Genomic DNA, 12,252 nt, shown 5'->3' with positions numbered 1-12,252 from the left:
GTAATGGATTCATCTAATACGGAGAGATTAGTTTACTGTCTTAATAGTTTTGAGCAATTAACTGCTGTTACTGCTTGGTCCAGCATTCAATTTCTGGCATATCTGACATTTAGTTAACATTCCATCTTATGAAGTCTACAAACAAATGTATATATTTAAAATATTTTTGTATAGTGTATTGGATTTTTCTTATTGTACAGGTCGTTTTGTGTTTTGCACCGTCCTAGGCAAAGAATTAATGAAGATATATTAAAACTAGCTAGGACAGAGCCTGGGACTTGTCCCATTTGTTATGATACTATAGTTCTAAATCATGATTCGACCATGTGGGCTCCTTGTTGTAAAAAAAATGCTTTTTTCCATCGAAATTGCGTTCAGGTAAATCATTTACTGATATATGTTTTTTAATACATTTATATTTTCTGTAAAACTTGTCTTGATTGGTTGTTACCATTTTTTTCATCTGTTTATTTTACCTAAACAACATAAAGCGTAGTCACTATGCGCATCAGTGTAAACAGTTAAATCATTTATTCTATTAATGCTCTATTTAAAATTAAGTATTTTATACCTTACCTTGTACTATAGAATAATGAATACGAAATATGATCAAAATAAGCAGGCCTCTAAAAGAAGTTAATCATTTAAATTTGACATAATCCCTTTCAAAGTAATTCCCTTAAACCCTGCTTGCAGAATTTCTTTCACCAGCGGAATGCTTTGAGGAAGTCCTGTTTAATGATAGGCCTCAAGCGCTTCATGCAATTTTGCGCATGATCTGTACACTGTCAAAGTCGTGAAAGTTTAGTTTGAGAGTTTGTTTAATATATTTATGAGAATTTTCCTGAACCGTTGCAAATGACAAATCGATAATGTCGATAATTTCCTTTATGGTGATCTGGTGATCGGGCGATCAGGCCTTGTGGTCTGATTTGTAATCACAGAATCACCTATGCTGACAAAATATGAGTAATAGATGTGAATGTAAACAGAACAATGCCACTTGCACGTTGATTCTTAAAAATCACTGCTGTGCATGCATTCCCATGTGTGCTCAGTGTATTTTTTCAAAGGATTAATCTTGAAATTTTTTTGATTTCATTTTGTTTGAGTAAAAAGTTTAAAACGTATAAAAGTTAGCGTGCTTAATACCTGCACTCATGTAGTAACTGTTTACTATTTTCTGTTATTTCCATTTCTGGTTCATAGTACATTATAAATCTAAAAATATGGTTGGCTTTGTGAAGAAGTTTCATATGAACTGTGTTGAACTGTTTCAACACTTTTTACTTACCTGTGTGCATATTTAACAAAATTATGTGGAGTGGACTTCTGACTTTGTTATACATTTTATGGATGGAGTTGTCATTCCAAAAAAAGAATCCACACCATGATAGTTACAGCATCATCTTAAATTAATTTTTTTGTTGTTATAAGTTCTGCATAATAAGAACTCAGAAATGTATTAATTTTTTTCATAAATTATAGTCAACAGAAAATAAATGGTGGCTGCAGACCAGTCAACATTTATGTTTCACTTTATAACATCTAAATTTTTTAAGATGTCATTTTACTTGTAAAACTGTTTAATAGAGAAAGTGAACTACACTTTGATTTGTTTCATGTCTTGATATGTTTCATTACAGAAATAAGAATCAGCTCTAAATTGAGGCTTTATAATTGAATTTTTTTCAAAGTTTCCTTTATGTCAAAGGACTTTGATATAAAGTCCTTAAACGTTTTTTCAAAGTTTAAGATATATAGACTGAAATTGTATAGTCTTATGTAGAATAAATAAAAAATAATGATTTTCATTATTAATACTTTTTTAAAATTAAAAAAATTAAAAACTTGAAAATTGAATTTTTAAAAAAATTCTTATTTTAGAGGCAAATAAGATATTTGCCTCTAATTGTGTTCTTGAATTATAAGGAAGATAAAAAGGAACAGTCACAAAAAAAAACATTTAAAAAATATTATTTCTACCTCTCTCCCTCCATCAATCATGAACCTTACCAATGGTGAGGGGGCTTGATTGCTCAGTGATACAGAATAGCTGGACCGAAGGTGCAACCATTTTGGAGAGGTATCTGTTGAGAGCCAGACTAAGGAATGATTCCTGAAAGAGGGCAGCAGCTCTTTCAGTACTTGTTAAGAACGTAGATCAGAAGGACTTAAACGACATATCAACATCACTCAATCTTCTGAGTACTGCACAGCTGAGAGCAGTGGAAAACAACAGCTGCTTTTTTCCAAGAAAATGTAACTCTGTGCATTTTCATATAACAAATATGGAGGCCTTCCTTGGTAAAATATTTCGGAGATAAACTAGTCCCACGTTTGAATCTCTGGATGGGGACTACTAAGGAAGAGGTCACCAGAAAATTAAAAGATAACATTCTATGAATCAGAGCATGGAATGTTAGAAGTCTAAAATGATTGGTTGGTTAGAAAATTTAAAGAGGGAAATGGATTGATTAAATGTAGATGTAGTAGGAATTAGTGAGGTTCAGTGGGAAGAAGAAAACGACTTTTGATCAGGTGATTTTAGAATAATTAACACAGCTTCAAATACAGGGCAGGCAGGAGTAGGTTTCTTAATGAACAAGAAGATAGGGAAGAGAGTAGAGTATTTCAAAATGCGTAGCAACAGAATCATTGTAATAAGGATTAAATCAAAATCTAAGCTGACAATGATTGTTAATGTCTATATGTTTACAAGTGCCCATGATGATGAGGTAGTGTGTGTATACAAAGAAATTACCGAGCAATTAAACACATAAAACGGGATGAAAATTTAATAATAGTTGGAGATTGGAATGCAAGCATTGGAAAAGGCAAGTAAGGAGATATAGTGGGTGAATACAGGTGGGGCAAAAGGAATGAAAAGACGGGACCGACCTAAATATTTTTGCACATAGTATAATTTAGTAATTGCCAACACTCAGTTTAAAAATCACAATAGAAGAATATACACATGGAAAAAGCCAGGTGATACTCCAAGGTATCAATTAGAAGAACAATTGACAACATTTACAGGAAGCAAACAGCAACAATAATAATTGAAGAACATAAGAAAGAAGCTGTAATAAACTGGAGTTCGATAAGGATGTTCTCTATTCCTGTTACTTTTTAATCTTTACATAGAACTAGCAGTTAATGATGTTAAAGAACAATTTAGATCTGGAGTAACAGTACAAGGTGAAAAGAAAAAAGATGCTACAATTTGCTGATGATATAGTAATTCTAGCTGAGAATAAAAAAGATTTAGAAGAAACAATGAACAGCATGGATGAAATCCATGCCATAATAGTAGGTAGAGACAAGATTACAGAGGTAGAAGAATTTTGTTATTTGGGAAGTAGAATTACTAAAGATGGACAAAGCAGGAGCGATATAAAATGCTAGAAAGCACAGGCAAAACGAGCCTTCAGTCAGAAATATAATTTGCTTACATCAAAAACTAATTTAAATGTCAGGAAAACATTTTTGAAAGTATATGTTTGGAGTGTAGCTTTATATGAAAGTGAAACTTGGACGATTGGAGTACCGGAGAAGAAAAGATTAGAAGCCTTTGAAATGCGGTGCTGTAGGTGAATGTTAAAAATCAGATGGGTGGATAAAGTGACAAATAAAGTGATGTTGTGGCAAATTAATGAAGAAAGAAGCATTTGGGAAAATATAGTTAAAAGAAGAGACAGACTTATAGGCCATATATTAAGGCATCCTGGAATAGTCGCTTAAAATTGGAGGGACAGGTAGAAGGAAAAATTGTGCAGGCAGGCAACGTGTGGAATATGTAAAACAAATTGTTAGGGATATAGGATGTAGGGGATATATCGAAATGAAATGACTAGCACTAGATAGGGAATCTTGAAGAGCTGCATCAAACCAGTCAAATGACTGAAGACAAAAAATAAAATTTTCTACTTCTAAATTAATCATATATTTGAAGTTGATACTTTGTTTACTGCTATTTTAATGTCTTTTTTTATGCATCATGTTAAACAATTTAAGTTTATTTAATTTTGTTAAGATGTACACACACAAATTTGACCACACTTGTGATAAATTATAATACAAAATTTTTTTTATAATTATCCACCTTTGCGATTTATCCAGATCAAAATATTCATGCTTTTTCTCTTTCAGTCTTTTTTCCTGAGATAGAAAATATTTTCATTAATTTTTGTGAATGTACTCATATTGAACAATTTTATGAGCAAGGAACTCTTTCATGCGTCAGGGCTAAGATGTGTAACATTGCAGTATAAGTGCATTTCAGCATGCATTGGTGGTTTTAGCATGCATGCACGGTAGTGTGGACAGAAAAGCAAGGCTTGAGAACTAAGATGAACACTTATTAACCGTACAGCGGAGTGAAATTGGATTGAATAATGTCAAGAATGTAACAGTAGAGAGCATATATTGAGCATGTACCCTTGGTTTTCTTGTATATGCATATTTGCTTATTATTTGAAGAGCAGGCTGAACTGAATAATGTATTTATTTGCCTTGTCAGTGATAAATACTTTTGAGTGCTTATTTTGTAGAAGCCTATTACATTATAAGCTTGATATAAAAAGAGTTTTCTTGTATTGTACCCAATTTCTAATAATAACTATACTTAATGATTGTGTAAATACAATACTACCAGGGATTGTATGGCTTAATTCATTGTCAAAAAGTAATTTTTGTTACAATGTGAAAATATTTTCAAATAGTGTGTAATGAAGTAGTCTATAGATTTTATGGTTCTATATAAATATATGCTCATAACAACTTGTGTGTGACTAAGGACTGTGGGAATCAAATCAAAATGTAGATAAAAAATATGAACAAAATTCAAGCAATAATAAACCCTTAAAAATAAATCTCTTATTAAGTAGAGTTTTTGTGTGTATTGCACATTGTTTATAACAAAAAGACAGTCATTAATTTAATTTTATATTTTATATCTACCAGTCTAACCTCTCTGACAGTTTAAAAGCATATGAGATATATGGGCAGTAGTTATTTTCTCTTGTTCTTGAACAATGCTACTTGCTATACTTCTAGTGTGTGAAGAGATTAAAGGTGATATATATCTGTTAGTCTCAATGGGCGAGATGCTGATGTGGAATAGTATATTTGGTTCAGTAACTAAGTAGTGGATACCTCTTTAAATCTTTTTTCCTAGTGAATGTGACATAGAATGCAAGTATGATTTGAGAATTCCTTTTTCATTTTGTAGGAGTGACTTGCATCTTACATCAGCCTATAATTGTAAGGTTATGGCAACTATATACATTGAGAAAAAAAAAACAGAAAAAGATAATTAGAGAATTGCTAAGAGTCTTTTTATGTAATGTTTGTCAAAATCTATTTTCATCTTCCCCTTTACCACTACTATTTTAGGTTAATCAAATTAGAATTTCATTATATAACGTGTTTTATTCTGTAAAGCCATACAAAATAGTTTTTTGAATAATGTGAATATTGTATTTTTCACAATTATTTTTCCTGTAGGGAAAGTCTTGCTAATTATTTATTTGTAATACTTCTTGTAGTTTGTCCTGTTGTAAAAGAACCTGCTGCTGAATGAATTTATTCATTTGTTTGTGCAGTCTTGAGTTCCATTGTTAAATTTGAGATGAAACAAGGAACTTACAAAAAAAATTCTATTAATCCTTTAATCATTGATCTTTTCATAATTTTTTTTTGACACCGGTCACTGTAGTATAGGACTACATAGAATAGTTAATTTCTGTCTAGTTTTTGAGCTATTCAGTACTCTTCATTCTTTCACTGTGCTCCTTCCTCCCTTCTTCCAAACACTTTAGATTAGCACATTCTTTCTTCTCCTGAATCCCTTTGAATTCAAAAACTTTTTCCTAAGCACCCTTCTGTCTTTTAAATTAGTCACGTTTATGTTTGCTACTCTTGGGACCTCTTTAACTTGCTTGAGCTATTTAATGTTTGTCTTGTCACTATTACACTTGTTAAAAATCTTCTTCATAAGCCTATCTGAATCCACTCTTGTCAGATGTTCATGGAATGCTAGTCTTCGCTTACGCATTGCTTCTGAATTTTATCTAACTCCCGGTAAAGTTCTCATTCTTCTTTAATTTCCTACCGTCGTTAGCTTTTCTGGGCCCTAGGAATTTCCTTAGTGTACATCTGCTTTTGAATATTTAATGTTGTTTCCATAGCTCTGTAATCAGGGCTCTTATATATTAGTTAGTCACATATTTTTACATCAGAAGAATTATAAAATGTACAGTAAAAATATTAAATGTAAGTTTATATTAATTACAGGCATGAGCTTTTAAAGTAATAGATTAGTTTTGCTCACAAGCATGATTCTGGCACTAGTCGTGTTTTCAGGCAGATGTTACACAGTTTTGGGTAGTTTTTGTCATAATTATGCTTCCAGTTGTGATTTCTTCACTTGTTTTGTATCTAATTCACTTTGTTTACCTTTTCTCAGTTTATTCACCAACATCTATTTCAAGGATATGTGAACTGTTGTCGAGGAATTTCCCTTTACCATTATTATCAACATACAATGGTTTTATACCTTTTGGTTGTCATTATCATCGGGGACTTTTCTCTATAAATAAAGTCACCAATAATTGCCACTCTATCTTTAATCTCTCTTTCTTCCTCTTCCATGTCACTTTTTATCACTACCAACAAAAAACTTTCAGTATAAAAGTGTTAGTGAATTTCCTATCACTTCCCAAAAAAAAGTTTAGTCAAAAGGAAAAAAATAAAAAAAGGAAATTAATAAAGGAATTTTGGGCTTTCCTTTATAAATAAAGGAAAGCCCAAAAAATAATTGTTTATTCTGAATCATGACAAAAACAGAGTTATATAAAAAAAAAAAGTTTGTAAAAGACAAAAACATTTACAGTGGGAAGGTAATCCTCAAAAAACAATTGTTTCAATCAAATATGATAAAATAAAATTGATATCACAAAAACATAATATCTGTAAAATTTAAATGTTATATCAAATTATGTAATATGCTGTTTCAATTACAAAATAATAAATAGTAAAATAATGTTACTCTAAATAGATGTTGCTCTTAACGATTGAATAGCTAACAAGAAAAGACAGTCTTTGACAGATGAACATAGAAATAACAGACCTGTGGCTAGTGAATTTTTGCAATGTTTTTTTTTTAGTTTTTGCACAACTTGGATTATTAAATATTTTTTGTTGCGCTTGAAGAGAAGAATTTTGTTTTAGAAAAATTTGAGCGTAGCAAATAATATTCAGTTTTTGTATATCAACTTTTTTCGAATTCAGAACAAGTGTTTTTTTGAGGGGATTCCTTCACACTGTAAGTGTTTGTCAGGAGTTTGTATTCACCATTGTTTTTAATATCTGTTTTTGTTGGTATTCAGGATGAGCAATTGTTTTTTGAGCCTCCTTTCAACTAAAACTATTTTTGAGAAAGTGATGAGATTCACTAACACTTTTATACAGAAATTGTTTTTTGGTGGTTGTGATATGAGTTACTTTTGTTATATCTTGTTAAAGTGTATTTTCATTATTTATTTCTTTTCTAAGAAAAATTTATAGGCGTCATTTTTCTTCGTGAATGTTTAAATCATCTACCGTAATCCAAAACGGTTTTTCCTTTAATATACAAGTATAATAACCATTCTGCATACTCTGCTACAATTACCTGATAGAAATTGTAAGCAAGGTTGTATGATGATTGTGATATATTTTTTATATCGAAATAGTTTTTTGGGTAGGGGCTTTTTTTTTGGGGGGGGGGGTGAGATTATTATGTTGTATTCATATTTTATTAAATTTATTAAACAGTTTTTTCATAATATATTTTGATATACGAGGTGTGATCAAAAAATATGGTGAATGAATTTTTATAGTGGCAACTGCTGACGCTACATCCATATCCTGTAATATGTCCAATAGCGTGATGAACTGAGACAGGCAGGGACAAGTTGTAACACATTCGAACTTGCCAGTCAGCTGCCAGAGCTGCTGGAGTGAGGTTGTGTGTATCGTGTCTGTCGTGCAACATGGATTTTGAACAACGCATTAACATTAAGTTTTGTTTTAAGTTGCAAAAGAGTGCAAAAGAAGCTCACGAAATGTTAGAATCGGTGTATGGCGATAATGTGGTAATTTTGAAGACTGTGTACAAGTGGCATGACCGATTTAAAAACGGAAATGAATCTGTTGAAGACGAGCAGCGTGCGGGACGTCCAGTAACCTCAAAAACAGTTGAAAATGTGCAAAAAATGGAAACAATGGTTCGTTCAAACAGCCAAATGACTATTCGAGAGCTATTGGAAGAGCTTAACATCTCGTACAGATCTGTTCAAAGCATTTGAACTAATGAATTGCAAGTGAGACGAGTGAGTGCAAAATTTGTTCCCAGACTTTTGAGTGATGAATAGGAAAATCGTGTGTCAATTTGCACAGAGTTGAAGGGTCGTATTCATGGCCAAAATTGTAACTGAAGATGAAAGTTGGGTCTATGGCTATGACTGAGACCAAAAATGCAGAGTTCTCAATGGAAAACCAGTTCATCTCCTTGCTCTAAAAAGGCACATCAGTCAAAATCCAACGTCAAGGTCATGCTCGTTGTTTTTTTCGATAGTGAGGGCATAGTGCGATCAGAGTTTGTTCCAAGGGGAGCAACTGTAACTCTGAATTTTATAAGGGTGTACTGCAACGTTTGCGAAATGACGTACGAAGAAAGCAACCAGAAAAATGGACCAATGGCTTCCTTCTTCACCACGACCACACGCCGTGTCACACCTCGCTTCTCATTCGCAAGTTTTTGGCCGAAAAAAGTGTTCCTGTCCGTCCACATCAAAGTCATTTTAAATTAAAATTTAACGTAACCAAACATTCACGCTGCTGTTTTTTTCCATGTTCCTGACTTTTGCTCCAGAACTATTGTGGGACAGGGCGCCTACAATGAACAGTCCAGTCTATCTGTGCGTCCAGATTTCAAGTAAACTTGGAGTAAGTGAGTAGTTAGAATATCTCATTCTGAGTATAAAAATAAGTTACTACGAGCCTGTTTCTGAATAAATAGTCTTCATGTTTGAAAAATCAAGAAAAATTGTAAATATTACTTTCAGTCGAACTAAATATTTTAAATTACTGTACCGATGCAAAATAAATGTATTCTTGATCAATTAATATATTTATAATGCAAACTAATTAGTGTTTCATTATATAGCCTAATACTCTCATATACACTGAAATATTTAAAACGAGTAATATCTTGTTGTTCCAAACAGTTGTTTGAACAGTGTTCTCTCCTTAGCAATAAATTACTCTATTTCAATATGTACTTAATGATTAATAATTTACATTTAAAGAACAACATTTGTATCTTCACGATTGCAAAACAAACGATTTTCATAAAATTTTCTACAGGCAGTTTTATTTGTGGAACAATTAACATCAATAATTGAACTCTGTTGTGTTTTAAACAGTTAGTATTTGTATTGAAAAATTAATGTACTTTTGAATAATTAACAAGTTTACATAGTAAACTTCTTAAAATATTATAACAGCTTATATTGTACGGTATAATTGAAATGAAAAATAATGTATGCGTAATTCGTGCTAAAAACTTTTTAAAACAATTTTTTTTTTAAATTACCTAGAGGCGATTTTTTTTTGTACATACTTCTAAAAGGTTAAACTATCATATCCAACAAAAAGAGGGGTCTTATGTCAGTCGAAAAAAGTGGTTGAAGACCACTGTGCTCCATCTTGTAGCATTAGATTTCTGCGTGTTTGGTTCTCTCCAAATTTTTTTTGTGAAACAATGAGCAGGTATAACAAATGTTTAAGACACAAAGGTCAGACATTCTTTACTGTTGGAATAACAAAGCTCACAGAAAGATGGGACAAGTGTCTAAATGTAGCTGGTGGTTGTATTGAAAAGTAGTATTAGTTTCATTGTTATTGAATTTAAAATAATTTCTGTAGTCATTTGTCTCTATGACCAGAAGTGGAAGAATTTTGTTATTTAAATAGTAAAATTATAAAAATTTGACAAAGTATGGTAGAAATCATAAGCATATCAGCACAAGCATGGAAAATTTTCATGCAGAAAAGTAATTTACTAATATTATTAATATATAGATATAAGAATTAGAAATTTTTTTTTTGTCTTCAGTCATTTGACTGGTTTGATGCAGCTCTCCAAGATTCCCTTCCTAGTGCTAGTCATTTCATTTCGGTATACCACCCCCTGTATCCTACATCCCTAACAATTTGTTTTATATATTCCAAACGTTGCCTGCCTGCACAGTTTTTTCCTTCTACTTGACTCTTTAATATTAAAGCGACTAATCCAGGATGCCTTAATATGTGGCCTATAAGTCTGTCTCTTCTTTTAACTATATTTTTCCAAATGCTTTTTTCTTCATAGATTTGCCGCAACACTTATTCATTTGTCATTTTATCCACCCATCTGATTTTTAACATTCTCCTATAGCACCGCATTTCAAAAGCTTCTAATCCTTTCATCTCAGGTACTCCGATCATCCAAGTTTCACTTCCGTATAAAGCAACGCTCCAAACATATGCTTTCAAAAATCTTTTTCTGACATTTAAATTAATTTTTAATGTAAACAAATTATATTTCTGACTGAAAGCTCGTTTCGCCTGTGCCATTCAGCATTTCATATCACTCCTGCTTTGTCCATCTTTAGAAATAAATTTTTGTAAATATTTATATGGTGTGGTTTTTGGTAATAAAACATGAATTTTAGGAAAATCAGAAAAGAAAAAAGTACAGATCTTTAAAAAATATGGTATTAACAGGAGGTTGTTGAAAAGTAGAATGACTGATAAAATTCAAAATGAAGTCCTAAGATGACTGATAACAGAGAGAAAATTTTATGAAAGAATCTTGTAAAAGATAAAGCAGGTTAGTGGGCCTTGAAGTAGGAAATCCAAGTTTACTTTATTTAGATATGGAGGGATGTGTAGAGGGTAAAAACTGAAAAAAGAGAGATTGCAATATATGGTATAGGTAAGTGAAGTAAATATGTTAAGTCTTGTTAAATATATATATATATATATATATGTTCTTAAATATATATATAATGTTAATATATGTTTAGTAAATATGTTAAATCTTCTAGATTTGCTAAGAACCAAAAGGAGTGAGGAATAAAATCAATCCAGTCAACTGACTGATTCCAAAACAAATTATTTTTTCAATACTTGTGTTTTCATCTAAATATTCTCCAAGATGAAAATATATTTGTATTTGGTGAAGTATGTATTTTAATTTAATATATTTACATGGATTTTGTTGTTAGATATGTTATTTTATTTTAAATTTTCATTTTGTGATTTTTTTTCTGTTTGTTTATCCTTTTATATTTTAGTTTATATTATTTAACAACTACATTTTATTAAATTTTATTCTACTTATTAATTTGATCAGTTCTATGTTAACTTATTTATATACTAATTAATCTATTAAAACTAAAGAGGGAAGATGATCTAAAGTCAAAATATATATTACTTGATTAATCTGTTTGGCGGTTTCTTTATTAATACTGATGTAATATTAATATATAATTATAAATTTTTTATTCAGAAATTGGCAAACAGTTTTGGCAGCTATGCATTCAGATGTCCATTATGTAATGATCAGCATTTATTTACTAAAACAATGAAAGATTTTGGTATTTATATTCCTGAACGGTAAGTGTATTAAGTATAATGTCAGTTTCTTCTTTAATAAAATCCTTATTTAATTTTATGTTTAAGATTACCGATTTTATTGTAGTTAAAACATTGCTTCTGTAAAGTTTTCCCATTCTAGATAAAATAATTATTTTGCATTAAAAAATTATTTTCTTTATGATTATTAATTAAAGTTTTATTTATTAGTATATTAGAGTAGTTAATTTTTACATCACAACTTACAAACTTACAATGTTGATTCTATTTATGGGTTTTTTGTTCTGTCCATAATTTTACCAATAAAATATTAACATGCTGTTCTAAAGTTTAATTAATGGCAGTTGATTATGTCGGGTTTGTTTATTTTTTTCATACCTTTAAAGTTGTTTAACAGTTTATATGATTATGGTCTAATATTGTTACAGTTAACTTTTTCATTTGTAAATTCAGCTACTTTATCGATGTAATTATCTTCATATGTGATTATGGTTAAGTTTTTGTTCTGATTTTATTAAAATGGCAGTATCATTTTCTCTGAACTTAGTTTATTTTAATAATGTTGTA

The 12,252-nt window shown here is 30.7% G+C and overlaps 1 protein-coding gene across 4 annotated transcripts in view; it reads left to right on the top strand.

Annotated features, from left to right (window-relative positions):
* Positions 1–12,252, top strand: part of LOC142327445 (uncharacterized) — a 116,353-nt gene that overhangs the window by 37,057 nt on the left and 67,044 nt on the right. For all 4 annotated transcript variants that reach the window (XR_012756992.1, XM_075370531.1, XM_075370529.1 and 1 more), the window contains 2 exons: positions 201–378; positions 11,600–11,706. Coding sequence is in view for 3 of the 4 variants with exons in the window: in XM_075370531.1 (XP_075226646.1) it covers positions 201–378; positions 11,600–11,706 (285 nt within the window). In the remaining variant the exon portion in view is untranslated. The remainder of the gene's footprint in view (positions 1–200; positions 379–11,599; positions 11,707–12,252) is intronic.

Source organism: Lycorma delicatula, chromosome 7 (assembly GCF_047948215.1).
Source record: "Lycorma delicatula isolate Av1 chromosome 7, ASM4794821v1, whole genome shotgun sequence".
In the NCBI taxonomy this organism is placed as follows: domain Eukaryota; kingdom Metazoa; phylum Arthropoda; class Insecta; order Hemiptera; family Fulgoridae; genus Lycorma; species Lycorma delicatula.
Note: the sequence above shows the minus strand (reverse complement) of the source record. Positions and strands in the feature narration are given on the sequence as shown.